The following is a 24,651-nucleotide window of genomic DNA, read 5'->3' on the forward strand; positions in this document are numbered from 1 at the left end:
GCAGCCCAGGGTCTCGGCCGGCCACGCCCTTCCGCCCCGCCCCCCTCGCCGTCGCGCCGTGGATTGGCGGGCGGCGTGTGTACACACACGGGATCGAGCCAATAGCGCGGGGAGGGCGCCTGACCTCACGTGGTGCGGCCGCCAATGGGCGCAGCCGGTCGCCAGACGCCGCCAAGCTTGTGCGGGGGAGAAGGACCCGGGCAGAGCACGGCGCGGCGGCGGAGCGAGGCGGCGAGTGGGGCCGGGCGCGGGGGGGGGCGCGGGCGGCGGGGGCCGAGCTGGAGGCGCTGGGAGCGCTCTCGCCGCCGCGCGCCGGGGCTCGCGGACTGGCCTGGTGGGCTCCTGTCTCCGGGGCCTCCTCGCGAGCGGCGGGTGCGCGGCGCCGGCCCGGCCGAGAGGCGTCGTCGGCGCGCGGGGCCGGGCGGAGCGGCTGGCTGCCTGCCGCGGCGGCTGGTAAGGGACCGTCGCCGTCTCGTCGCCTCAGCGCCGCTGTCTAGGCCCGGCCCGCGCCGCCGCCTTCGCCCCCCCTCTTCCCTCGCCGCTGCCGGGCCTGCGGGTGAGCGGGGAGCCGGGGGCGGCGGGGAGGGGGGTGCCGCGGGGCCGTGAGGGAGGGGCAGCGCCTTTCTTCCCGGCGGGCCGGGGCGCCGCTTCCCCCGCCCCGCGGCGTTTAACGGCGGCCGCCGCCGCCCCCCCACCCCCAACCCCCCCTGCGCCGTCTGGCGGCTCGGTCCCGTCGCCGCCCCCCGCCCTCGCCGTGCCGCACGCGGGGCAGGCGGCGGCGGGCGCCTCCCGCGCCCCGGGAGGGAGGCGAGCCGGTGCCTGACACCTGCGGGCGGCCGCGGGGCGGCGGCGTGCCCGTCTGGCGGGTGACAGCCGCCCTGCGCGCTGCTGGGTCACCCTCTCCTCCATTGTGGGGAGCGCGCTGAGAGCGGTGGGCCTGGGCCGGTGCGGCGGCGCGTGTTGTGGGGGCGAGCGGGGCGGCCCCGGCTGGCTGCCGCGGCGGGGCAGGGGGCTGCGGGCTGGGGGCGCGGCCGGCCCCCGCCTTGAGGGGTTAGAGTGCGGAAAGGGACCGGCGAAGCTCGCGGCCGTGCAGAGCACAGCTTGAACTTCCCAGCGTCGTTGTTTTGACTCGCGGGTTTTACCGGGGGGGGGGTTAGTCCGACAGCAACGACAACAGAACTTGACTGAACGCCTCTTCCTGCGCCCTTTGAGTTACAGGCCTTCCCTGACTTGCGGCAGAAAGGGCTTCGCGGCAGAGGTGAATCCGCATGTAAATACCGTCTTTGGGAGTTGAGAACGCGAACAATAGGAGCAGAATGCGGAATAAGCAAACTTCCCTGAAATGCGGAAGAAAACCGCATCTGAGAGGGTGCTCCCTCATGGAGTAAAGGGATGATGCCGAGCTATGTATTGGAGCTTGTGCTGTTTGCCTCTGTAGAAAGGACTTGCCTTTTCGTTTTCTCTGACAATTTTTGAATGACAGAGAAAGTGAATAGTTTAAAGTGATACGATTTAACATACTGTGTCAAAATTTTAAAAAGTTATCACTTAGTCAGTTTTCATAACTTGGAAGTCAGTTATTTTCATGACCCTTCATTAATACTTCGAACAGCTGATAGGTTTTTTTTATTTTTTTCCCTCAGCTGCTATTACTGTTTTAGCTTAAATATGCTGAGAGAAAACGTCAAAACATTGGAGATTGTGTGATGTTGTAACTGATAGCAACTTGATATAATCTTGGATTAAAAAATAATTTTGTGCTAGTGTAAGTTAACACTATTAAAACAGAAATGAATAATTTTTTCTCCATTTCTTTACCCTTCCCAAATTAACTTTAGTTCATTTTATTGTATTTTGCCTTACACAAAAAAATGTGTGATTTGTATGTACGGGGCAAAGACTCGTGACGGATGACCAGTATTAGAGAACAGATGCAGAACTGTATTTCATTGCCCATATTTGTGCCAATGCTATGTGTACTCAAAGATGTTTTGTACTAGTGAAGTACCAAGTTTCAGGAACTTCTGTTCAAAATGGCATATAGGGTGCTAACTACAGCACTTTGAAGAAACACGAAAGAGTAAGGAGAAGTTTGCATTATAGAAAAGACTTGGCAGGAGAGGTGGTCATAAGAGGAAAAAAAGGACAAATTCTTCTCCTTTGAAAACTTTCTTGTTGTGAAGTGAGTCTAGTGCCTATGGAAGAAGAAGTAATAGGTCAAATGATTTAGTTCTATAGCAAGGAAAAAACTGAAAATTATTAAATTAGCAAGACTGTCTCATGGGTGAATTTAAGAGTGATCTTATTTCACTGTCAAATTATTGGGCTTTTTTTAACCACTTCCTGTTTGTACATGAATTGCTATTGTAACACAACAAAAAGAAACCATTTGGACTTGTACTATATTGATGTAATTAACTTTACAGAAAACATACACCACTGGTAGGAATGCTCTTTATTGCTGCAGAGGGTTCTGATGGCAACCTCACTTTACAAAGTGATAAGGTACAGTTTTCAATACAGTAACTTGACAGCAGCTATCCAGTGTAAAGGGGATAGGCCAAACAAGCTGGGCAAAAGGCACAGTGCTGTTTTGCAAGGGATGTCAATACTACAGTAGAATCCTTTTATCTTCATCTGCTCTTGTATATGTTGGACACTACTGTAGGGGCCTTTTGAGCATCTGGACATACTTCCTGGACAGTTGCGAGCACCCTCACAGTGAAAATCTTTCGGTGGCTTTGGCTAAAAGTGTTGTTACAGGTTTAGCGAAAAAACAGGAACCAAAATTCCAACTTTCCATCCCCTTCAAGAATTTATAATGTTACTCAGTTTAGATGTGGAGACCTCTTCACTGCCTACAGGAAAGTTTAGTGCAAATCTCTAAAAGCAATAGAAGAATAGTGACCTGATATGGTTAGGGGAGGGAAGCTGCAGCCCACACTGTGTAGAAAGTAATAGTTAAACTTATGCATCCTAATGTGGAACAGAATGAGTTCTTTAGTTACAGCTAGTCTAATTCAGTTCCTGGAATTGCATTTCTCTTACTTAAATAGTAAGATACTTAAAATAGTATTCTGAGGGTTGACTTCAATACGTGACAATTTCTTAAATTGTTTGCTTTTTCTACATACTTCTTGGGGTAATGATTAAGGATTTATCCTCTGCCTTTCCAATTACATTCAGAGGACATGACTACTAATGAATGAACAGTGAATCTTAAATAAGGGAAAATAAACTGACTAGTCCGGTGCAAGGAAATAGACTTGTGGAGTTCATGTGTGCAAAGCCAAGAAGCCACTGGGATCAGACAGGCTTATAATAAAATTTTAGGTATTCAATGGAAAACAATCCAAATGTCTTGGTGTGGTAATATAGTACACATGCTATGTCAAAGCTGATGGTATAAATACCTGTTGTGGGATCTGAAAATTTAGGTATGTGCTAGGAAATATTGTAAAAAGGCACAGGTGTGGTAGGCAGTGACAGATTGTAACAACTTCCTGGTTTGATTCTTCATGTGTTTTTTGTAACATCCAGTATTAGAATGAAATTAATTATCTTTTTTTTGCCGCCGTTATTTGATTTGTAGACTACAGCTCTTTTGCAAGAAGGTGAGGCAGTAGTAAGTGATCTTACTGTTACAGTTTCATTAAAGGAACTTTTTTGCTCCTTTGACTGATTTCATGTGTGCGGTGATAGTTTCCAGTAAAGGTCTTAGAGACAGTTGAAGTTTACTTTTATACTTTCCAATACTAATAGCATAAAAATCAGTCTAAGCAAATGAAACTGTATGCCTATGATAGTTCAGTTTGTAAGACTACTATATATTGTAATATATTCTAATATAGTACATGCTAATAATGTGTATACTAATATATGCATTAGTACAATCTGTAACAAAAGCACAGCTTTCTAACATAGCATGTTTCTAGTGACATACAGATTAGTAATTTAATGAAAAGGGATGATATTTGGAAATAACTTCTCCTAGATCTATCTATTCGCTTAAGTACTGTTGAAGAAACTCTTTGCCTTTCAGAACACAGTTTGCAAAATCCGCAGCCTTCTGAAGCCACTTTTGAGAGTATTTGTCTTTAGTGAAACCTATGGAAATTTTTAGATTTTTGCAGCACTGACTTGGTGATAATGCTTTAGCCAGCTCACATTCAGTATTGGCAGTCACAACAGAGACTGAAACGAAGCTGGAAAAAGATTAACGTTTGTTGTTGTTAGTATGCTTGGTTGTGAACTGCAGCAATTCGGGTGTGGGCACAACTTTATTCTGACTTGGTGATAACGTTTAAAAGAGGGGTAGAGGTCAACTTGATATTGTTAACTTCCCAAATCACTTAAGCATGAATTGCAGAGGGGGCTCCTTTAGAGGTATCTTTGAAGGCACTATCCAGAATTGTTGTGGCATTGTGATTGTCCTGGTTTACAGTCCTTAGGATATTTGATAGATGTGAGCAGCCAAGTTTTACACAAAACTTCTAAACATGGTGTTGGTTAATGCAGCTTCTAGGAATAAACCATTTTATAAAGGTGATGTTCCTTTCCTTTTGACTGGTTTTACATTATTTCAATCAGTAAGATATGCCCTGACTGTCATGTTTTACACAAACAGTGGTAAGAGGAAGCAGTGATGGTAGCTGAGATTATGCTTCTCCTATTCATAGATAGCTGATTCTTTCCTGGCAGTGAATGGAATGCCTGTGTCCCGAACATGAAATTTTTGTTAACTTCTATAGACTGAAGTCCATTTGTGAATGTAATTCTGGTCTTGCAACTTAATTTATTTTTTTTCCTGTGGAAGTTAGGGCATGCTCCTCTGTTTGGCAAGTCAGGTTTCTCCTGTTTCATCAGGTTCCTGTTGCTGCCAAGTTGGTCTTGGTTTGGGTGGGAATAGTAAATGATTCAGTTCTGTCTTACAGCCTCTTTAGTTCTTTTGTTCAACAGAGCCTCTTACTAACCTCTGTTGGGCGACTATATCATCTGCCAGGGTGCATGAAAAGGTTGCTTTGATAGGAACTCATAATCTGTTTCCCCATGGTAGGTGTTGGCAGATGTGTCGTGTGTGAATAAGTGACCATTTTCATTCACTGTTTTGTTATTGGGAGTTTCAGCCCAAGATGTAAGTGGAAAAAATCAAGAAAAATAAGGTCATATGTTCAGAATGAAATTGGCACGTTGCTACAGGTACACGCTGTCTTTAAGACTATGAACTCTAGTGAAGTTGTATAGATGAATTCTTTAACTCGGTAGCAGCTCTTAAAGAAAATGTATCAGTATTTGCTCATTAAGGCTTGTGAATGCCAAGGCATTAACATATTAAAAGTCACTTGTGAACCATAACGGTCATCAAAGTATTAAACTTTTTCCACATAAGCAGTATTTGTAATTACCAGAATAACTTTAATGGACCTGCAATAGAAATTATGGTGGCAACATGACCAATAATTACGAATGAGATTAGGAACTGCAAGTGAAAGTGAGCTTATGTCCCCAGAGTGAAATCAAAACTTTTGTGTGCACAGGCTCTCCGTTTATTGTAAGGAAAGAGTTAGGTGACTTTTCCCTTCATTATAATCTTGACCTTGACACTTGAGAAACTTGAGAAATATATTTCTGTTCTCTTAATGTGCAATCCAATTGTCGTAAGCTTCAGTTTATTTAAAGTTCAACTTACAATAGCAAATACATTTAAACTTTTTTTTAAAATCAGTAACTTCATACATACAACTGATAAAATTGCAAGGTGCGTATTGATTCTGTATAACAGCAGGCTTCTGCTGTCTGTCAAAAGCAAATTACTTGTCTTGCTTCTTGCTGTTTAAGATATTGGGAAACCTATGATCTCTAGACAAAACATCCCCCTTCTTCCTAATGGATTTTTGAAGCATGCACACACTCCAGTGAACTCTTCAAAAGCATGGAGTAGTCTTCATACAAACAAACCATATCCAACCTTTTGTGACATTTTGACCCATAAGTAAATTTTCAGGAGATCATAAATGCTTTTTTTCAGAAATGGAGTCACGATGCTATTCTGCAAACCAGACTGAACAGATGAAACAGCTTGCTAAACCTTGTCATGTCCTGTGCACAGGCTTAGATGGTCATCTGAGCTGTCAGTGGGTTGCAGCATATGGAAAACTTTCTTCTTCCCCCTTTCAGCCCCATTGTTGCTATTCTGACAGTATTAGAACTAAATTGGCTCACTGAGGGGGTCAGGTAGAAATGGGAATTGAGACCATGTGGTGTGGGGAAGGAATAGAAAGTGGAAGAAGTAGGGAAAAGCAGAAGATCCCTTTTAGCAATGATAGCAGGGGTAGGATCTTACATCAGTGCAAATTGTTTCATGGAATTGTACCCTTTAGGTAATTGTGTATGCTGTAATCAGTATTTGAGAGCTTGTGCATCGCTACAAAAATCCCTTTTTGCCTTTGTACTGAATTATAACTAAAGAAGTATGAAATTTTTTGTAACCTCCACCCTTGAGTGAATGCTGCCATAATCTTCAATCCATGCAAGAGTACAGTTAATGGCTTTAAATTAAAATTAAATTAGCAAATTTTAAGGAAAATGTAGGAAATAGTTACTAAGACTCTCTCCATCATCAAGTTCTTTATCTCTGTATAACTTGGTGATCTTTAATTAAATGCAAATGTAAAATTATCTTCATTTCATTGGATGTTAAGATCCTTCCAGCTGTGGGGTGTAGACAAAAGTGTATCTCAACAGGATGGTTAAACTGTTCCATGTATTTGTCAACGTACTGATAACTCTGGAAATTTTAAAATCTCAAAATTAAAACTCATTACAAGACCAGATTAATATCTAGAGCATTCTCTGATGTATCACACAGTATGCGAGCTGGTGGTAGCAAGACACTTGTATGAAATCCCAGTAGTCAAAAAGATGCTCTTTTCATCTGAGCTTAATTGAAAGAGGAGCTAATGTATTACTGGCAATGCACAAAGACTGTCTTACTAAGATATTTTAGTCATTCATATAAATCACTACCTTTTTTTTTTTTTTCAAATGTCGGTCTGTTGCTAAAATGAAATTTCTTAAGGCAAAAATATGTTTGTGAAAATACGGTGTGCTTTTTACTCTGAAAGGAAGTTGTACCTGCCTCTTTCCACTGAAGCAGTAGACTCCCAAATGTTGTTCCCTGTATAGTAGTCAGCTATGGAAAAATACTCTGGGCTAGAAACCTAGTTAGAGAACAAAAGGTGAGCTTATAGAATAGATTGTGTACTTAAAAGAACTGCAGCTAAATTTCTGTTAATTCCAAATGTATCTGTGCATATCTGTGCTGATAAAAGTTGTTTATAAAACTCAAAAAGGAATTTTAGATCTTAACTTTTTTAAGTGCTGCATGAATGTTATCAACTTTTCTGATGTCAAGCCCTACGTACTTTATCTTGAATGACAGTAAGCTGGTTTGAGGAATTAAGAGCCTTCAAAGGTTCAAGTACTTGGGAATTATTCCACATGTTTAATGTATGTCCTCCTTATTTGAGCAATAAGGGACATGCTTCACCTCATTGATTTTGAAATAAGCCATGAGTGCTGCTCCTATTCTTAGACATGTAGTTTACTGCTAGTACTTGCATGACATTGGGCATGTCTAAGAGCATACCTAAGAAACTGAGTTCCTTGAGGGAAGGAATATCTAGTTCCAAGTTGATGGGATTTGGGTCTCAGCACTGTCAGGACTGGACAAGCAGCAGAACTTGAGGCTCAGCAGTGTAGTTAAGCGCATGGAAACTTTGGGCACTTCCATCTAGGGGAGAGTTTGATTACAGCTTTGGATTTTATTCCTGTGTTGTGTGTTCTTGTCTCTTGTACATCACTCAGACCTGTTTTCATCTCCGGGATTCAAGATACTTGGTAGCCTCCATCAACAGTGCTTTTGCTAGCCATTTAATAATATGTACAACAGTGAGAGTAAATATGGCAAATAGTGGGAGTAATGGGTATGTAGCATTTGGGATCAAGTCCGAGAATATTGAAAGGGAACTGATTAATTTGTTGCCTCAATATATGCTGCATGAAATCCTTAAAGGGACATTCCCCCAACATCCTTTTAGCAAACAACACTAAATGTTGTTGTTCATTATATAGCTTAAGTGCTACAGTTTATGCTAATTGAACTTGCATGTAGGCCTTGTCTGTTTTTCCAGGTTCTTTGTACTGTGTAAACTTGAGTCATAATTACTGCTGTTGTCAGGAGGTGTCAGTTAATTTGTTCTGATGACACATTGGCATAGGAGAACCCGGTCAATTGTAGGTACTTACTTGGTTTTGTTCCCTCTGATTTCTTGTGTGTCAGCTGGCTCCCCCAAACTACAAGATGAGATCTTCACTTCAAATTAAGTTCATGTAGTTATGTCTTTCTTTTGCATCTTGGTTTAAAGTAGTAGTGCTCATTCCGTTTGTGTGTCATGTAGTAGTGAAAACTTCTGTACTTTGGAGTCATAGGTTGCAGTCTTTTAAGTCACCTAAAAATGATTAAACGATGAAGCTTTTAAACTCTCTACTCTTGTCAAGTGATTTTATTTTGTTAAAAACTCCTAATATCATTTAGCAGTCAAGTCACTTTGATTTCTTTTGTTCAGTCTCTCTGATCACCTTGTCTGTCATTTACTAGGGCTTTTTTGAAGGCATACAGTTGCTCACAGTAAAAGCTGGAAAAATAAGTTGTAGTACCTGCAAGACCTTCATCATGCACATCATGGTGGGATTCCTTTCAAATGTTTCCTAAGAGCTACTTTCGAATATTATTTTCAAAATAAAAATTACTGTGTCATAACTGAAGATGATGACTTATTTCCCACTCTGTGTGTATGACTTGTTGAATACACCTCTTGGTTGGCTTTTTGAAGTTCTTCATTAAGTGACAAGCTGGATGTTATATGGACATGGGTATTCCTGTCTTTTGCAGTTTGTAGGCCAAGTTTATTTCTTGTATATGTAAATAAGGGATAAAACTGGGACTAAGGCATCTGAAGAGGACTCAGGAAAAAAGTTGACAAATTAATGGAATCTTCTTATAGAGATGCAAAATCTGTAATTTAAATTTCAGAATTTGGTAACAAAGTTGTATTTCTGTTTCTGGGGGTACCAAGAAATTAATCTGACTAGTACATACAGATGCTTTCACTAAAGTTGGTCCTTTTTTATCTCAATTGCTTCAAAAAGGAGTTGGATATTGAAATGTTTTTTAGGAACAAGATGGGGAAACGCTTCCTGGGAGCAGGTGGGTTTCTGATAAGTACTTTGTAATCTTGAAATTTTACTGGTCTGAAAACTGAGACACAATGAAGCAACATATGTATAACAGGTGGTCTAATCCATGTAGATGCTGTGCATAAATTAGTGGTTTAAAACTGAGCTTGTACTGATTAATAAGGAATCTTCTTGTTAGTGCTGTCTTCTGAAATCAGCCTTGTAGTACCGTAGCTTGAAAGTTAGTACTATGGAGAGGGGTGTGAAGACTATAAACTAATTTCTAGTGGAAAGGCTGGTGTTATGCAGGCTTCTTTTTCTTGAAACTGGTGACACTTTCTTTCCTCCTAGCTGACCCAGTTACTTGGAGTAATTTTCACTTTGCAATACTCTTGATCAAGGAAATGAAAAAAAACCACACCTTGGTGATGATAAAATCATTCTAGTATACTAAACTATCTCCACAATTTTTTCTGTGTTCCATGAAGACTTTTCATCATAACAATTTAAGTGACTGTCAAATAGTTGTCTTAATTTGTAGATGTTTAATACTGGTGTAATAGTTACATAAAAGATACTTTCTGTTGTGAAGTAGAAGTGGCCTCTGGGACTGGGGAGAATCTTTGTGTGGTGCTTGTCTACGTGAAGGTGTGATATGTGAAGTACTGATAAGAAGTTTGGTAAAGCTTAATTTTCAGGGGCAGAAAATAGACTGTTATGGTACAGGGTTTTATTCTTTCTACTATTAGTTTTTAGCTATTATGTGTATCTATAAAGAGAGTTTAAAAATAAGACTTTGGACCATAGAAAATAAACCTATGAAGGAATATAATATTTTTCTGCAGATAACTGTTTTCTGTTTTGCATTGTTTCTTGTACTGGGATTCAGCTTCAGTATCACTGAATCTTCAGAATAGATTGGATTTTAACTTGTAACGAGAATAGGTACAGATAAACACTCTTGTACTGTTTTGTTGTAACTAGAGCTTGATTATCTGGGATTTTGTAAATTTAATGCCCGAAATGGCTTTTTAATGTCATTGGCATAAGTGATTAGGCAACATATGTTCTAGAAGAAACTACAACTCAAAGTTTACAAAGTCAGTTCGCTTGGCTCACTGTACCATACGGTATTTCACCAAAAGGCAAAATTATGGGAGTGGATTATAAACCAAGGCTTAGATTATGAAGGGACGACCTTAGTTCAAATAAAGCAATCTTTGTGTCTCATGTGCTTTGAGCTCTAAATCTGTCTTTATGCGCTTCATTTCAGTAGAAACCAGCTAAAGAACAAAAAGGTTGAGTTTTATGTTTATCTGTGTGGTGCAAGCTGTCAAACAGCAATTGGGAATGAAGAGAATCTCCATTTTGAGGCCATCTGTGTAGGTTCTTTTGTCTGAACCTGACAAGAGGTCATGGCAGATGGTGGGGTCACAAAGTCTGGCTTCTTGAGCTTGACAAAATGTGTTCATAAAGCTGGAAGAATACCAACTGTTCGTACTGGCTGAAGAGCATTGTGGCAAAGGACTGTAATAGTTTATGGACAATACCTTCTGGATCACTAAGCTTGACAGCAAATAACTTGTCAAAGATGAAACTAGTTTGCTTCTCTGTAAACAAGTTAAAACTGCTTAGCAAATGTGTTCTTCACAATGTTTTATTTGAGTAAATTACTTGTAAAGCCTCTTAAAGCAAGAGAGGGAGGTCAGGCTGCATCACGAGTTTTGGCCAGAGCTCCAGATGATGTATGTATTTGGAGAGTTTGTGTGGAAGGAGCAGGAAGGTGGAAAAAGAAAAGGCACATAAATCATAATTTTCAGATGTAATGCAAGGATTCAGTATTTGCTCTTTGCCATGAACACTGTAGCTTTATGGCTTTTCTGCGGCTCTTCTTCAGGTTTTAGGATTGCTACACAGATCCAGTAGCCCCTTTCTCCAGGGTGTGAATAGGTATCTCTCTGTAGTGTCCTCTCTGAAGGCATACAAAAATGCTTATTTTCTTGGATGTTTTGTCGTAAAACTAAAACTTAGAAGTTTTCATGGGAGAATGGCTTAGTAGCAGAATTGTGTGGTGTTCACATGCTGGAGTAACTGCTTAATTATGGCTGCAATAAATTGAGGCACTAAGGAAGATAAATATAACTCATTCAATAGGAAATGGAGAACACCTCTAAGTTGAATAAAATGTTTTTCCACTATCTCTAATAACAGTTTAATTGATATGAAGTCTGAATAAACCAAGAACTCTATAGAAACATCCTAGAATTTAAAATTCTTCTGGATTGTTCAAAACCACTAATGTAGTGATGGTAGAGTTCCACCATTAGCTGTGCACACTACTGCAACAATTTTTGGCACTTTTCTAAAAGGGAGGTGAAGACGCTGGCTGTTCTCAAACTTTGCGTAGGTTAAAATACAGAGGAAATAGCATGAGTTGCACTCTGCTTTTGTAGCTGGTGAGTTCTGCTGTAAATGGTCATGACTCGTATTTGGTAACTAGTTCAGGCATCTTCCAAAAGATTTTGCTAGATTGATTCCACACTTGAAAGTGTGAACAGTTCTCCCTCTCTTATACGTCCAAGTGCAATTCAGATGTCTTCAGCAGTCCATTTTTTAACAGCAAGTAGTACTTATAAGTACTTTTGAAGTTCTTAAATGCTTTGTCAGGTTAATTCTATCTTTAAAATGATTTGTGCTGCCAGTGTTGATTTGTAACTTGTTTTCTTCTGTTTTCTGTAAGACTTCTGGAAGCTTTGATTTAAAAAAGAAGTCACTTTAAGTATTTTTCAGTATACTGAAATGTTTGTCTTTTCCTGGAATTCTAATATTATAATTCTAAATACATAGGGTTAATAAAAAAGCCTGAAAATATTTAAAAGATGAGTTTGAACTGAAATGCTTTTTCTTGGATGTTTCCTAAAAATACTTAATGTTTGCTGTGTATGTACATTTCATAGTATTTCCCACTTTTTATCAAGGTCTTTGGACGTCTGCAGTGAGGGAATTAGAAGCTTTCTGTGTTGTTGGAGGCTAAAGACACAATGGAGAGAATTAATTCACTTCCAGTTTTTAAAGTCAGTCTGCATTAGATGCAAATGATTGCATGGTTTTAATTACAATACTTTAGTAATGGTATGACATGCATTGCTAGCACATTAATATACTTAGGTCTCTATGTAAGTTGGGCCTTATATATAAGATTACATCTCTGTCTGTTCCAAGCAACGTACGTTTCTAGTATCTGTGCAGAACCTGACTATTGTGGTGATTGATTTTTATCAAAAAGTAAAAAAAAATAATCTATCCTTTGGAGATGCAGGGTTTCAGCTAGAAAGGTAACTGAAAATATATTTTACTAAGATATTTTATTAACTTTCTTACAGGATGTTCATTTTAAAGATTCTATGAAGATGAAGAGGGGTATCTGATGGTTTTACGGAATATAAAGCAATATTGTCTGACATGACGGCAAAAAATGTAAGTATAATTCTATGAAATGTATTACTTTTTATTTTGGCATGCTGCCAGTCACTTCTGGCTTTCAGAATTTGAAGGTCTTTGTGTTTGATTTCTTGTATTTGTCCATGCAAGAAGTCAAACATGAAGACCTTCAAATTCAAAAATCTTGTCCTATTTTTATATACCACAAATGTGTACCCCATCATCTTCTGCAGTATTTTGATAAATTTAAACTGGTTAGATGCTCTTTTAAGGATGTGGAGTTTACTCAGTTATAGGTCAGGTTGATAACAGGGGTAATGCTTTATGCTGTTTGATATTGATCCTTACAGATCCCTTCCAACTTGAGATATTCTATGATTCCTCTAACATTGCTCCAAACTTACCAGAGAGCTTCTCATTTTGTTGAAGTATCTCACCTTTACACCAGAGTAAAATCCTTTTACTGAGTCTGAATCTCAAAACTCAAGAAAGAACAGAAAGCATATTTCTTTACTAATGTCAGTACACTCTTGGTTTCTGGAAGACTGAGGGCCTTCCTGTTTCTTCATCTGCTGCATCAACAAGCCTGTAGTGTGGTGTCTAGAGGCTCTATATTTGACTCCTCTATCTTGAGTTCTGAGGAAGCTTACGAAATGTCTAACATCCTAACCTTAATTTTCTGCCTAATTAGCTGTGCTTGCTGAGGTACACAATTTATATAGAGAACAGTTCTGATTAAGCTTGGTGGTCAGTGAGTTGAGTATGACTTTGGGCCCTGGGCAGTTTACCTGTTGACTGCCTTTGATAGGGCATCCTGCAATCTAATTAAGTCTGAACAGGTTTAGGAACCAACATGGCTAAAGAAAAGTGCAGGTAACCCTAGGATGGCTCTGTTCAGTAACTGCAAAAGCTTTCGTGCATATTTGATTAGATTGATGCCAAGGGCATAGTTTGGTTAAATTAATTCTCAAGTCTCAGAAATTTCTTTTCTGTTGGCTTTATTAATAGTTTCATTTGGTGTGTAGTTCCAGGTAAGGTTTTCAGATGTCATAAGTCTGACTGTTTGATTCAAGCTGACCAAGCCAGAAAATAAATGGATGTGTATATGCAAAGCCCTTTGACTTATTTCATAGGCCATATTCAACTGTAGTATAAATAGGTAATTCTACTGATCTATGTGCTGCACAAATCCAAATCATTTGTGGTTTTGACCTTTTATTCAATGCAGTCAAAGGATAAATACCAATGCCAATAAAATCCATGGAGTGTTGTGTGATCGAGTCATAGAGTGACATAGGTTGGAAGGGATCTCAGGAGGCCATCTACTCTGGTGCTTTGTGTAAAGCTCTGACACTTGAATTCAGAATGCAGTTGCTTGGTGCTTTGTTCAGGGCCGCTCAGGGCTTTGGATTTTGAATACCTCTGAGGACAGACATATGACATTCAGTCTGGGCAACTTACTCTTGTGCTGAATATAGAAATATGTTTTTGTTGTTGTTTAACGCAAGGCTATAGTTACTTTATAGAATAAATATTGTATCGGTATGTATGCTTTGAAATTTTGCATATTAAACTATGCAAACCTAGTTATTTAGCTAATGTTTATGGGTTTATTTAAAAAAAATCAGCTACTGTGGTGCAGATGAAAGTAGAACTCAGTTCTCATGTTTGTTAAGTATACCCCTTCAAAGGATTTGCAAAATAAGTAACAGTGTAAAAACAAGGGTGGTCATATTCTTTCTGTCCTTATTTGTAGCACTGCTTCAGGATTTCCCAACCTTAGCTACTCAGAACTGCACACTCAGGCCAATAGTGTCAGCCCTAGGGTTTTCTATTGCTGTTAGAAGCATTCTTGGGCCTTCTGAATTTGCAGAGTTCCAAGGTTTAGCATATATCTATGGGTTTCTGCAGCCTGAAACCCGTTTCAAATGTAAGGTTAGTGTTTGTCTGTTATACTCTCTGAAATATTTTAACGCTCTGCAGAGCGAGTTGAGGGAGAGAGCTTCTCTGCAGAAGTTTTGTGGGTTTTATTTTTCTTTCTGTTGAAGCATCAAGGAAAGGGAACTTTGAAGTACTGGAATTTGGACATCTTCTGGGAAAGTCTTAAAGGGCCCATATCTTTCATCAAACATGTACACATCAGGAAGCTGTCCCCTCTGTGTTCTGAAATCACTACCCCTCAACTGAGACACAGCAGTCTTAGGGATGTTTGTGCTCCTAATGCATCGCAAGAACAAAGTGCAGGGAACTTAGGCTAAAATGTATTTGCATCTCACGTGCATAAGCTCTGTTGAGCAACCTTGTCTGCAAGGAAGGTTGCGCTTTAAGCGCATGGCAAAATGTTACCATACATTGAATGTGCATGTAAGATGAATAATGTTCCCCATCACTGTTTTTCCATGCTAACTTTTTGAGTATGTGATGGGAGAATTACCAAGACTGGGCTGAGTGCTCACTTTCTCTAAATGCAGGAGACTTTCTAGTATCTGCTTGTGGAACATTGCTTATGGGTGATTTGACCTTCCTTACAAAACAAATCCAACCAAAACAGCTATGAATAATAAGATGTTGAATAAAAGTTACAGATTCTCTTGGAGATGAGATGTTTACATGCTTACCATATACATTGTACCCAGATGTAATTTAAATCGCTCTGTCATAACAGGTTATTTCATTCTTTGCTTATATCATAAAATGCATTTTTCTTGCCTGTTTTGTACTTCCATTCGCATCTGTCCTTCAGGTAGGAAGACACCAAAACAGTATGGAGAAATGGGAAAAAAAAGAGCAAATACTCATGGTAAACTTATTTTTAGGACAAAATAAATAATACGACTCAAGCAGATTATTTGAATAAGACTGTTAGTTTTGATCGTCTGATCTGAATTTATATACATGTGCTTGTAAAGTTGTTTGTCATTGCTTCTCAGGGGGTGGTTGTCTTGTCATAGATGAGATCAGTTAAATGGCTATAATAGTTCTTCTTTCACATGTCAATATGGAAGAAAAGGAGTTAGTTTAACTGTTGAAGTTGGTCAAGAGGGCCTTAAACAAGCCTTAACACCTGTCTTAAACAGGAAACTCTTCAAAAACAATGTAAAGGACATTAGCTGTTCTGCACTGATAGTCCATGCAGGTTTCTTTTAGTTTATGATGACAGCACCCTTTTTAGCTGCTGAGTTGTTTCTGTAAGCGGTAGTACTACAGTATGTCAAGAAATGAGTTTGTTAGGGCTTACAGGTATAAGAAAACAGCCAGTTAGTGAATTCCCTACCCATTTACAACTTCTACATGCTATAATCTGGATTAATTCTAGGGCAGAGAGCACAAAAACTTTTCAGGTTGCTGGGAAAGTTGGTTTCTGTAAGGAAAGGGAAGGATTGCAGGTGGAGACTTGCTACCTGAATAGTATGTCAAGCAGTGGAGAAGGCTGATAAGCTGCAAGAGCAGCTCATGACAGTTTGCCCCATCCAAGAATCTCGTTGTGATTCTTTTTTTCTTTCCCCTCGCCCCATTTGGAAACTTCTTAGTCACCTACTAGGAAAGGGGAAAAAAACTTGATGAAAATATTTAATAGGATGCGAAGGCCTGCCAAGTGCTTGCTTCATCTTACTTCATGGCTGGATTCATCTTGCTGCAGATGGATACAAGCAGGAGTCCAGCTCTTGCCATACCGAGTAATCCAGACACTCTGGGGCAGTGTTATAAAGCAGAAATATCGGGCAAACCATACAAAAAGGAATAAATAATACCTATGTAAGCGTTGGGTTGTTTGCTGGTTTCAGCTTAGGAGTAGTTAAATGACAAGATTATTCCCAAAAGGAGTGGGTGGTACAGTCTTTAGATAACAACATGGCCTGGTACCTCTCAGACATAGCAATGGAATACTATAAAGTTCTCATTCTGCTGCAGTATTGTAATATTGCATCACACTTTGCTTCTGAGGGCTTAGTTATGATAATTCTTCTGCAGGAGAAACAAATTTCTTTAGATCTGCCACACTTCTTATTTAAGCTCTCATGAAATTAAAGTTTGTTTTCAAGCTCTTCTAAACTTAGATACAAAGATTATAAAATTGAGAGGAGTGTTCCTGCTCATTGGATGCTCTTTATAAACGTGTTACTAGAACCATCATTGTGAAAATACATATACCTATGCAAACTAAAATTCTGCTGTAATTTGGTATCACTTGGATCACTGAAGTACAAGATACACACAAAAAAAAAGAACTTAAGTACTTTGTTACATTTCCTTAAATATTGAATCAGTTAAATAATCTAAATCTTTCAGAGAATTAAATGTAAATGTTTGAATTGTCATAATGGCTGGAGAGTCATCTTGGGCTGACAGTGCATATGTGTATCATCTTCAGTGTTTAACTGAAGCACCAATATGAATCAATAGGGAAATGTAGAGTTGTAAATCTAGAACTGAAGGTTCAATTGTGAACAAATTGCAGTGCTGTGTTTGAAAATGTTCATGGGAATCATAATTCTTATCCTTTCTCTTGGAACAAGTTAAGGCCTCTATATCTAACACTTGATATTTATCCCTGTGGCTCCCCTGTGCCTCTGAATTAAAATTTTCTCCTATTTGTGTTCTATTTATTGCAGAGGCGGGGTCTTAGGGAGAAGCTGATACTGTTACTTATTGTGCAAAGGCAGCAGTAGTATGACCAAGAGTGCTGGCTCTTCATCCTGGCTTTGCAGTCATAATGCCCTTTCCATGCTATATGCTATGCAATTTACTAACCTTTCCAACCTCTATTTTAAAGATCTCCTCAGGAATACATTTTCAGTGTAAGGAGTCACAGTGACCTCTTACCACATGAGCTTTCCTTGCCGCCCAAGTATCCGGGCGAAGAATACTAGAATGCTGCTGTTTTCCCTATGGACCTGCTACCAAAACGTGATAGGAGACGTTTTGCGTTTGTTTTCATGTCTTCCTCCTCTTTCCCCTGCTCAAATCCAGGCGTTCCTGTTCCCTTCCTCTCCAGCCCTACTGCATTGCCTCTGCACCGCTGCCACCTGGTGGGAGACAAAAGGGAAAACGGAGAGGAAAAAATGAGACAGACTCTCTTTCAAAAGCAGCTTCTGGTGGTACCGTAGTCTGCAACAACCAAAGCACTTGGTTGCCCGTTGGAAATAGTATCTTGAGCGTCTAGTTGGGTGTGACAGGAAAGAGCAAGTCTGATACAGACAACGTTTGAGACAAATTGATGAACTATATTGAGCATCTCTAAGGGCTTGTTTACAGAAGCATGTAACTTAGCTCATTTAGGCAGTGTTTTACAATCAGGATAGTGCAGCAATAGTTAATGTTCGTATGTTGCTCCTGATGATGAAAAAGTCTTAATAGAAGTAATTTCAAGAGAATCTGTCACAATGCTCCATGCAGATTTTCCCCTTCAAAAATTACTTGCCAAATACAAGTTCTCTAGTGGAACTGGGTGATCGAACGCTTGTAGTAGGTATTCTTTGTTCTTGTGTAGTTTATTTTAGTGTTATGTTACTACTATTTAATAGGCCTACAATTAAATAATTCTCTAATTTGATATGATGAAAATTCTACAAGCAGCCCTAGCATATGTCCATTATTACTACAAACATCTGTAAAATAAAGCAAATCTTTGATCTTTGATTGTATGATTGGTTTTTCTTAACTCAGATACCTGAACCTTTTGTCCCAATTATTTACAGAGGTACTCAAATTTTGTAATATTTTAAAAAGAGGTTTTGTACTATTTAGTTTAATTGCCTACTGCTCCAACGGAGCTCCATCCCTCAGTGCTTATCACAGCTTCCATCTTGGAAGCAAAACAAAATGCTTTGTTGAACAGAGGTTACTAAGGTGGGGCAAGCATAATGCTCTGAAACTGCAGAATGCCTTACCATTACTTGCTGTTGCTGGGCCCATCCCTTGTTAGCTGGGATCTGAGGGACTTTCCATCTCTTCTCTCCATCATCCAGGAGCAATGATCTTGCATTTTTCTGTACCAACTCCACCTTCCTATGCTTTGTGTACATGACAAAATCTGAGGTGCACCATTCTGTATATGATTTAAGTTCTCCATGTCCCCAGTAATTCACCCTCAGGGTAAATAAGTTTATCTCTGAAGACTAGGGATTGTATTTAAAATGCATCAACAATCACATCTCCTCAGACTTGTAGACCGTGCAGCTTAGTACTGAGAGTACTGGACATCTGGCAGATTTCTGTTGTGTTATTGGTGGCAGCTGCTCTGTTTGACTTGGAGGGGACAGTGACTTACACCATGATAGCCAGAATGCGCTGCTTTGGTTGTGTAGTACAGTATCAGAATATTTAGGGGTTTTTTTTTGTTAAGAACTTAGTTAAAATTAGACTTTGTCTTCATATATACACAGTAAATGTCTTTGATCCTTTGCTTTGAATCTCATGCTCTTGTTATACTCTACTATCGATAGGATTATGATGTTTCAGAAATGCAGAACAGATTACTTTTGTAATACTGTTAGTTGCAGACTAGAAAACACAGAAAGGTTTATCATATTTTAAGACTTCAAAAATGTTTTGTTCAGGTTGGTGTGACTTCCACAAATGGAGACTTGAAAGGATTTATAGATCAGAACCAGAGTCCAACAAAAGGTAAGAGAATCCTATTTGTATACACAGAAAAGAAGCATACATTAAGACTTATTTCTCTCTTACGTTTACTAAATTAGTATTAGTGCTGATTTCACTGCATATGGTTGGTTCAGTTTTGGGAGACTCAGATTTTAAATGTTCAAAATGCATTTCATATGTTCACACTGGTAGATATTTTATTACTGACATGCAAGTGTCAGCAACAAAGATTGGAAGATCTTCAGGTTTTCAGAGGGGAAAAGAGTCTAGTAAAAATAATTAGAAGATAAAATAAGCCCTTTTTTTTTTTTTTCCTTTCCTTGATGGTGAATAATGTGCTGATTTCCTGATTTTCACCCCACCTTAAAGTTCCCAGACTCTGTTGTAGTCCAAATGGAGAGAAGGTTAAGCATGACTTCATGGCTAGTGATATCTCATGATACTTTCGTAAGGGCTCCAGACAATTTACAATAATAATTATATTTTGTCCTATCCTGTTTCATCTTAGCATTTCTATATTAATCACTTTTGACTCTAAAACAGTGTGTTGGCAGTCAGGACAGCTGTAAGATTCCAGTAAAATGAAACTGCAACCCCTTATCAATATTAGAAAACTTGAGGATTTACAATTCAGGAAATGCTTTGATCACCCTTTCTAAGTAAATACAGGTTTGCTGTTATCCACTGCAATAAACAAATGCATGTACTGGCTGGAAGAATGATTTTTGGCTCATCACGACAGTTAGGTGCATCGGACTTCAGAGTCTGAAAAAATGAAAGAGTCTAAACAGAAAATGGCTAGAGCTACAGTATCTTCCTAGTTTTCTAAACTATGCAGAACATTACAGACTGGTTTTAGGTGCACTCATAATTTGAGAATTAATTTATTGCACACTGGCGAGGTAATTTCCCTTTGTGTTTCATTATTATGTGATTATTGTGTCATGATACTAGGGAAAGAGACTAAAATAAGTGCAACATTTTCAAATAATTTCAAATCTGTGAGACAAGCAATTGATTTGTTCAGCGAATAACTGAATTTAATAACTTTATAAAGTATAGGGCATTACTGTTAGTAGTAGTATCTTGGTGATCCTTATCTCAGTCTTTATTAGATTTTGCTTCTGGAATGGTGGATATATTATTTACCTCCATTCTTCTGTATTTTCTAAAATGTTATGCTCTAATGATTTTTTTTTTTTTTTTTTATTAAACCTTGAGGTATAATTAAAAGTCACTGACATCTCTGTTGAGATATAACATCTTGTTCACACTGGCTTATTCTTCCTGGAGAATCAAGTATTCCAGAAAAGCTGGAAAACCTTGCATGCCAGTATCTAAGCTGTCTCTTACTTTAAATCTGAAGTATCCTTTACTTACTTCTGGCATGTCCACTGTTGAACTCTGGAAGTTAAGGAGGGGGGAAGAAACTCCAAACAGGCATTCAGATCCACTATCTCTTAATAGGGCTTTGTGAACTTCCTAGTAAATACAGTTTTTGTTGTTTTATCCATTATTTAACTCATTTCCTATAGTAAAAATAAAGGCAATTTATTGCTACATATCTGGGCCTGTTCATAATGTGCCTTCACAGTGTTCTTAGACTGAAGCATGATGGATTTATATGTTCAAGAGGAAGAGAGAGAGGCTATTTGCTCAGATAAGGATCTTCTTAAAAGCATCAGATTTCAAGTGCTAGAAATTTTTGTTTAGAAAAGTTGTGTTTAATGTTTTTTTCTTTCCAAAAAGATAATTATTTGTGGTGTGTGTTCATTTGTTATTTGCTTCTAGCACAAACATACTAGTTCAGTACCAATATTTACATTAAAGGAACACTTCAGATTCCAGTGCTGAGCCATGAACGCATAGAAAATTCCTTGCAAATTTGTTTTGTCTTCCATTTTGGTTTTTTTTTATGAACTCTGATCTTTTATTATACTATGAAATCTATTGTGTAATTCTGGTTTTACTGGGTTTAATTCTGAAAAATGCTGGACTGTGCTAGGTAAACCCACTGCTTTGCCACTTTGCCTAGTAACAGTAGACTACAGCCTGGATCTCTGAGGATGCTGTTTTAAACTGCAGGAGGATGTCTTGAAACACTTATCAAATCAGCTGTTGCTCTTTCTGTACTCATATAGCTGCAGTCTCATTCTGTAGCATTAGCATCACTAAGAGAGAGTTATGTAGGGGAAACTTTCTGACCTTTTCACACTAAAAATGTGTAATCAAAATAGCTAATCACTTGACTCTTGCGCTCTAAAATTATTTTCTCTGCTTTTTTTCCATTCACAAGCTTAACTTTCAAAATCTCTTTTCTCCCCGAGTTTTTCCCCTGAACCATCTGAAGCAGTTAGTCTGTTGCTGCTGTTCCAGTGTGTGTTAGATCAGGCTTAATTTATCTTTCCCACCATGACCTGTAGTGACCATGCACAATCTCTGGATATTTTCCAGGTTTATTTTGCTACAGGAGAAGTTAATGCTCACAGACTGCTTAGGTATTGCAATCTAATCTGTAAGTCTTACAGTACTGCTGTGTCACTTCGCCTGGTTTTTAAATCTGAATTACTGTTCCTAAATAGGTCGACAGGTTGTTCGGTCTATTTGGGGTTTCAGTTTTCTTATTACTTGCTTGTTTCCTGTGCTTGTTAGTGAGTACTGCAGTCTTCTTGCTGTAGCCTTTTTTGATTCAGGCTTTTTAAAATACTTTCAGTATTTTTATTTTTTTTTATTCCTCCCATAGATGATGTCTGGGAAAAAGAAGCATTTCTAGTACCCAGTGTATCTAAATGCAATACAGATTTACTAAGGAATTTGATGTTTTAAATGTGATGATTGCAGAATCAAAGCACATACATCCAAATTTCTAACCTTCATAAAAAGACTTGCTGCCTAATTCTGAAGGGAACTAGATTTTTCTTTCTAGGTGTTCCTAGAAGAAATATCACAGTGCTCAGCAGAGCATTAACTCGGAATGTTGTTCACTTTGTTTAAGGAACAATTCCCCTTCAACAGAGAATTTACTTTCCTATATTTGTTGCCTTTAACTCAGAGGCAACTGGCTCTTTTGGCTAAAGGATCTCTATTTGGAGCTTGTTTCCTCTGCTTGAAATGAATACGCATTGGATCGGAGAGGGAATGCCACATGCGAATGGCTCTTGACTAATGGCCAGGGTACTGGGCTAATGCCAGGGACCGCTTGTTGCAAGGATGGTCATTGGGTAAAATATTTTAAGTTAGTCCACACAGCACGGTCTGGTTATCTCCTTTCTGAAAGTCATTTTCACTCCCTTTTTCACTCAGTCTTTGACATAGGTTCTTACTGTTACAGTCAAAACTGTTCAGCTATGGCAAGCTGGGCTGACTATGCTTCATTTCCTTATCTAAAAGTACCTGGTGTAGACTAGTGATTAAAATTACTTCTCTAGGAGACCTGCATTTTAATTCTCCCAGACAGAAAAAATTGGCCCTGGTTCTCATTCTTTAGTGAATGAATACTCTTGGGTTACTGAATGCAAAAGAGATGCTTCCTCTCATGTTTTGGAGAACAGAGATGATTGTTGCTGTTCTTACCCTTGAGGATAGATCTGTACATATGTATTACGTATTCTTCTAGTGTTTTATCATGGATTGTGCCCGTTGGGCGAAACTCCCGATATGCTTCATGCTAACAAGACTGACGCACTCCTGGGTGCAGGCAGAACTTCGGTGCCTATTAAAGTTAATTGACTACAACTAATGTACTCCATTATTTAGGCAAAATCCTGGTTTAAGTGGCAGGATGTCTTTCTGAAGTTGGCCCATTCTGTTAAAGTTATTAAGTGTAATTACTCAAGTTAGTTCTTGAGCAGGTATAATTAGGTTTGTGAAGGAGTTGGATAGTGACAGTTCAGTTGTGGTTTTGGGGTGATTGTTTCAAGCTGTGAATTAATTAAATCAGTCATACTGTAGAGTTCACGTTGAAAAGTTGCCTATGTAACCCGGAGAATTTAAAATTTAATCTGTTTGGCAGATGTTCCCCATCAATAAGTTGAACACTTCCAGTTTTGTAATGCTGTTCATATATATCATAGAAATGGAAAATCAGATCTTTTCCTGCCGATTCCAAGCAGAGGGCGCATCTGTATTACCACTTGGTCAGTTGTCCCGTAAAGCCACCTCGCCTGCCCTCCGTACATCCACATGGATGTCTGTGGCTTTGAGGGCTCCATTCTAGGTTAAGGAGTAGTCCCGAGGCCACGCGACCTGCTGAGCGTTGGAGTTGCCTAGGTATGCAAAATCAGGTTTGCAGTCAGGTGTTACGTGCAAAATCATTTTCGTAGTCAACGAAGCTGCTGCTTCTCAGCTGTAAATTCAGTGAGGTGTGGTGCCACCAGGTGAGGGCTCTAATTCAACACACCTGAAAGGAGTTCATTTGTCACCCTCTGCGGTGACAGGTGAAGGGACGGCGCGTCCTGAAGATTCCTTTCAACGAAACAAGGTACTCCGAGAACTCCTCATTTGAAAGCAACTGCGGCTTTAAAAGATCTCTGCTCGGTCTGTGCAGCTCCGCAGAACAAGCCGGGGCGGCGGAGGCACGGCCGCCCCCGCTGTGGGCCGCCCGCCAGGGAGGGCAGAACGGCCCCGGCCGGGCGCTCCAGCCCCTGCTCCGGCACGGCGCCCCGTCCCTAAGGCAGAGCAGTGCTGGCTGCGGGGGTGCTGCCTCGGGGCGTCGCTCCCACCAGATGCTGACGCTGCTTGCCCCGAGACGCAGTAGCCCGAGCAAAACCTCTTCCCACCCCGTCGCCTTCCGGGCTGTGCTGCAGCGTGGGACCGGCTGCATCGAAAGCGTCCGTTTAGGTTTAGGAATACCGGCGTGAATGACCGTATTTACAGCTGCACGGGTGGCCGAGGAGCGGCTTTGCCGGGGCGGCGGCGGGACCGTGCCGCAGGCTCTGCGGGCGCGCTCCGGCGCGGGCTGCCCCGGGGCGGCCCCGGGCCCTGCCGCCCGCCGCGGGCCCCGCCGCCTGCTGCGCCTCGGCTTGCTCGGCGCGCGATTGCTCCCGCCTGGCCGCGCCGCAGGATGCCCCCGGGTAACAAAGGCGCGCGGGCGGGGCCCGCCATCGCCTGCAGCCCGGCGGAGCGGGCCCGGCCGGGGTCCCCCGGCTCTCTGGCTTGCCTAGTTTAAACTTAACACGGTGGCACGGGGAGGGGGGGGGCGGTGTGGGGCATCGCCCCGCGCCGCCGCCGCCAGAGGGGGGGGGGAAGCGCAGAAGACGAGCTCCTGACTGAACCCGGGTAGCGGGAGCAGAGAGTTTTTACAGCGTTCCGGGACGCGTGCACTTGAAATGCCCAGACTGTGTGTGGTACGGCAGAGGGGCGTGCTGC

General features: G+C 40.5%; 1 protein-coding gene across 9 annotated transcripts in view; it reads left to right on the forward strand.

Annotated features, from left to right (window-relative positions):
* The first annotated feature begins 202 nt into the window (after positions 1 to 202).
* Positions 203 to 24,651, forward strand: part of TFDP2 (transcription factor Dp-2) — a 63,369-nt gene continuing 38,920 nt past the window's right edge. For 3 of the 9 annotated variants that reach the window (XR_012650975.1, XM_075031759.1, XM_075031760.1), the window contains exon 1: positions 23,805 to 24,123. Coding sequence is in view for 6 of the 9 variants with exons in the window: in XM_075031759.1 (XP_074887860.1) it covers positions 24,009 to 24,123 (115 nt within the window). In the remaining 3 variants the exon portion in view is untranslated. Of the gene's footprint in view, positions 557 to 12,314; positions 12,715 to 19,238; positions 19,306 to 23,804; positions 24,124 to 24,610; positions 24,630 to 24,651 lie in introns of those variants that run through there. The other 6 variants (XM_075031764.1, XM_075031761.1, XM_075031762.1 and 3 more) reach the window with 6 other exon arrangements.

This window comes from Buteo buteo, chromosome 7, assembly GCF_964188355.1.
Source record: "Buteo buteo chromosome 7, bButBut1.hap1.1, whole genome shotgun sequence".
Taxonomy (NCBI): domain Eukaryota; kingdom Metazoa; phylum Chordata; class Aves; order Accipitriformes; family Accipitridae; genus Buteo; species Buteo buteo.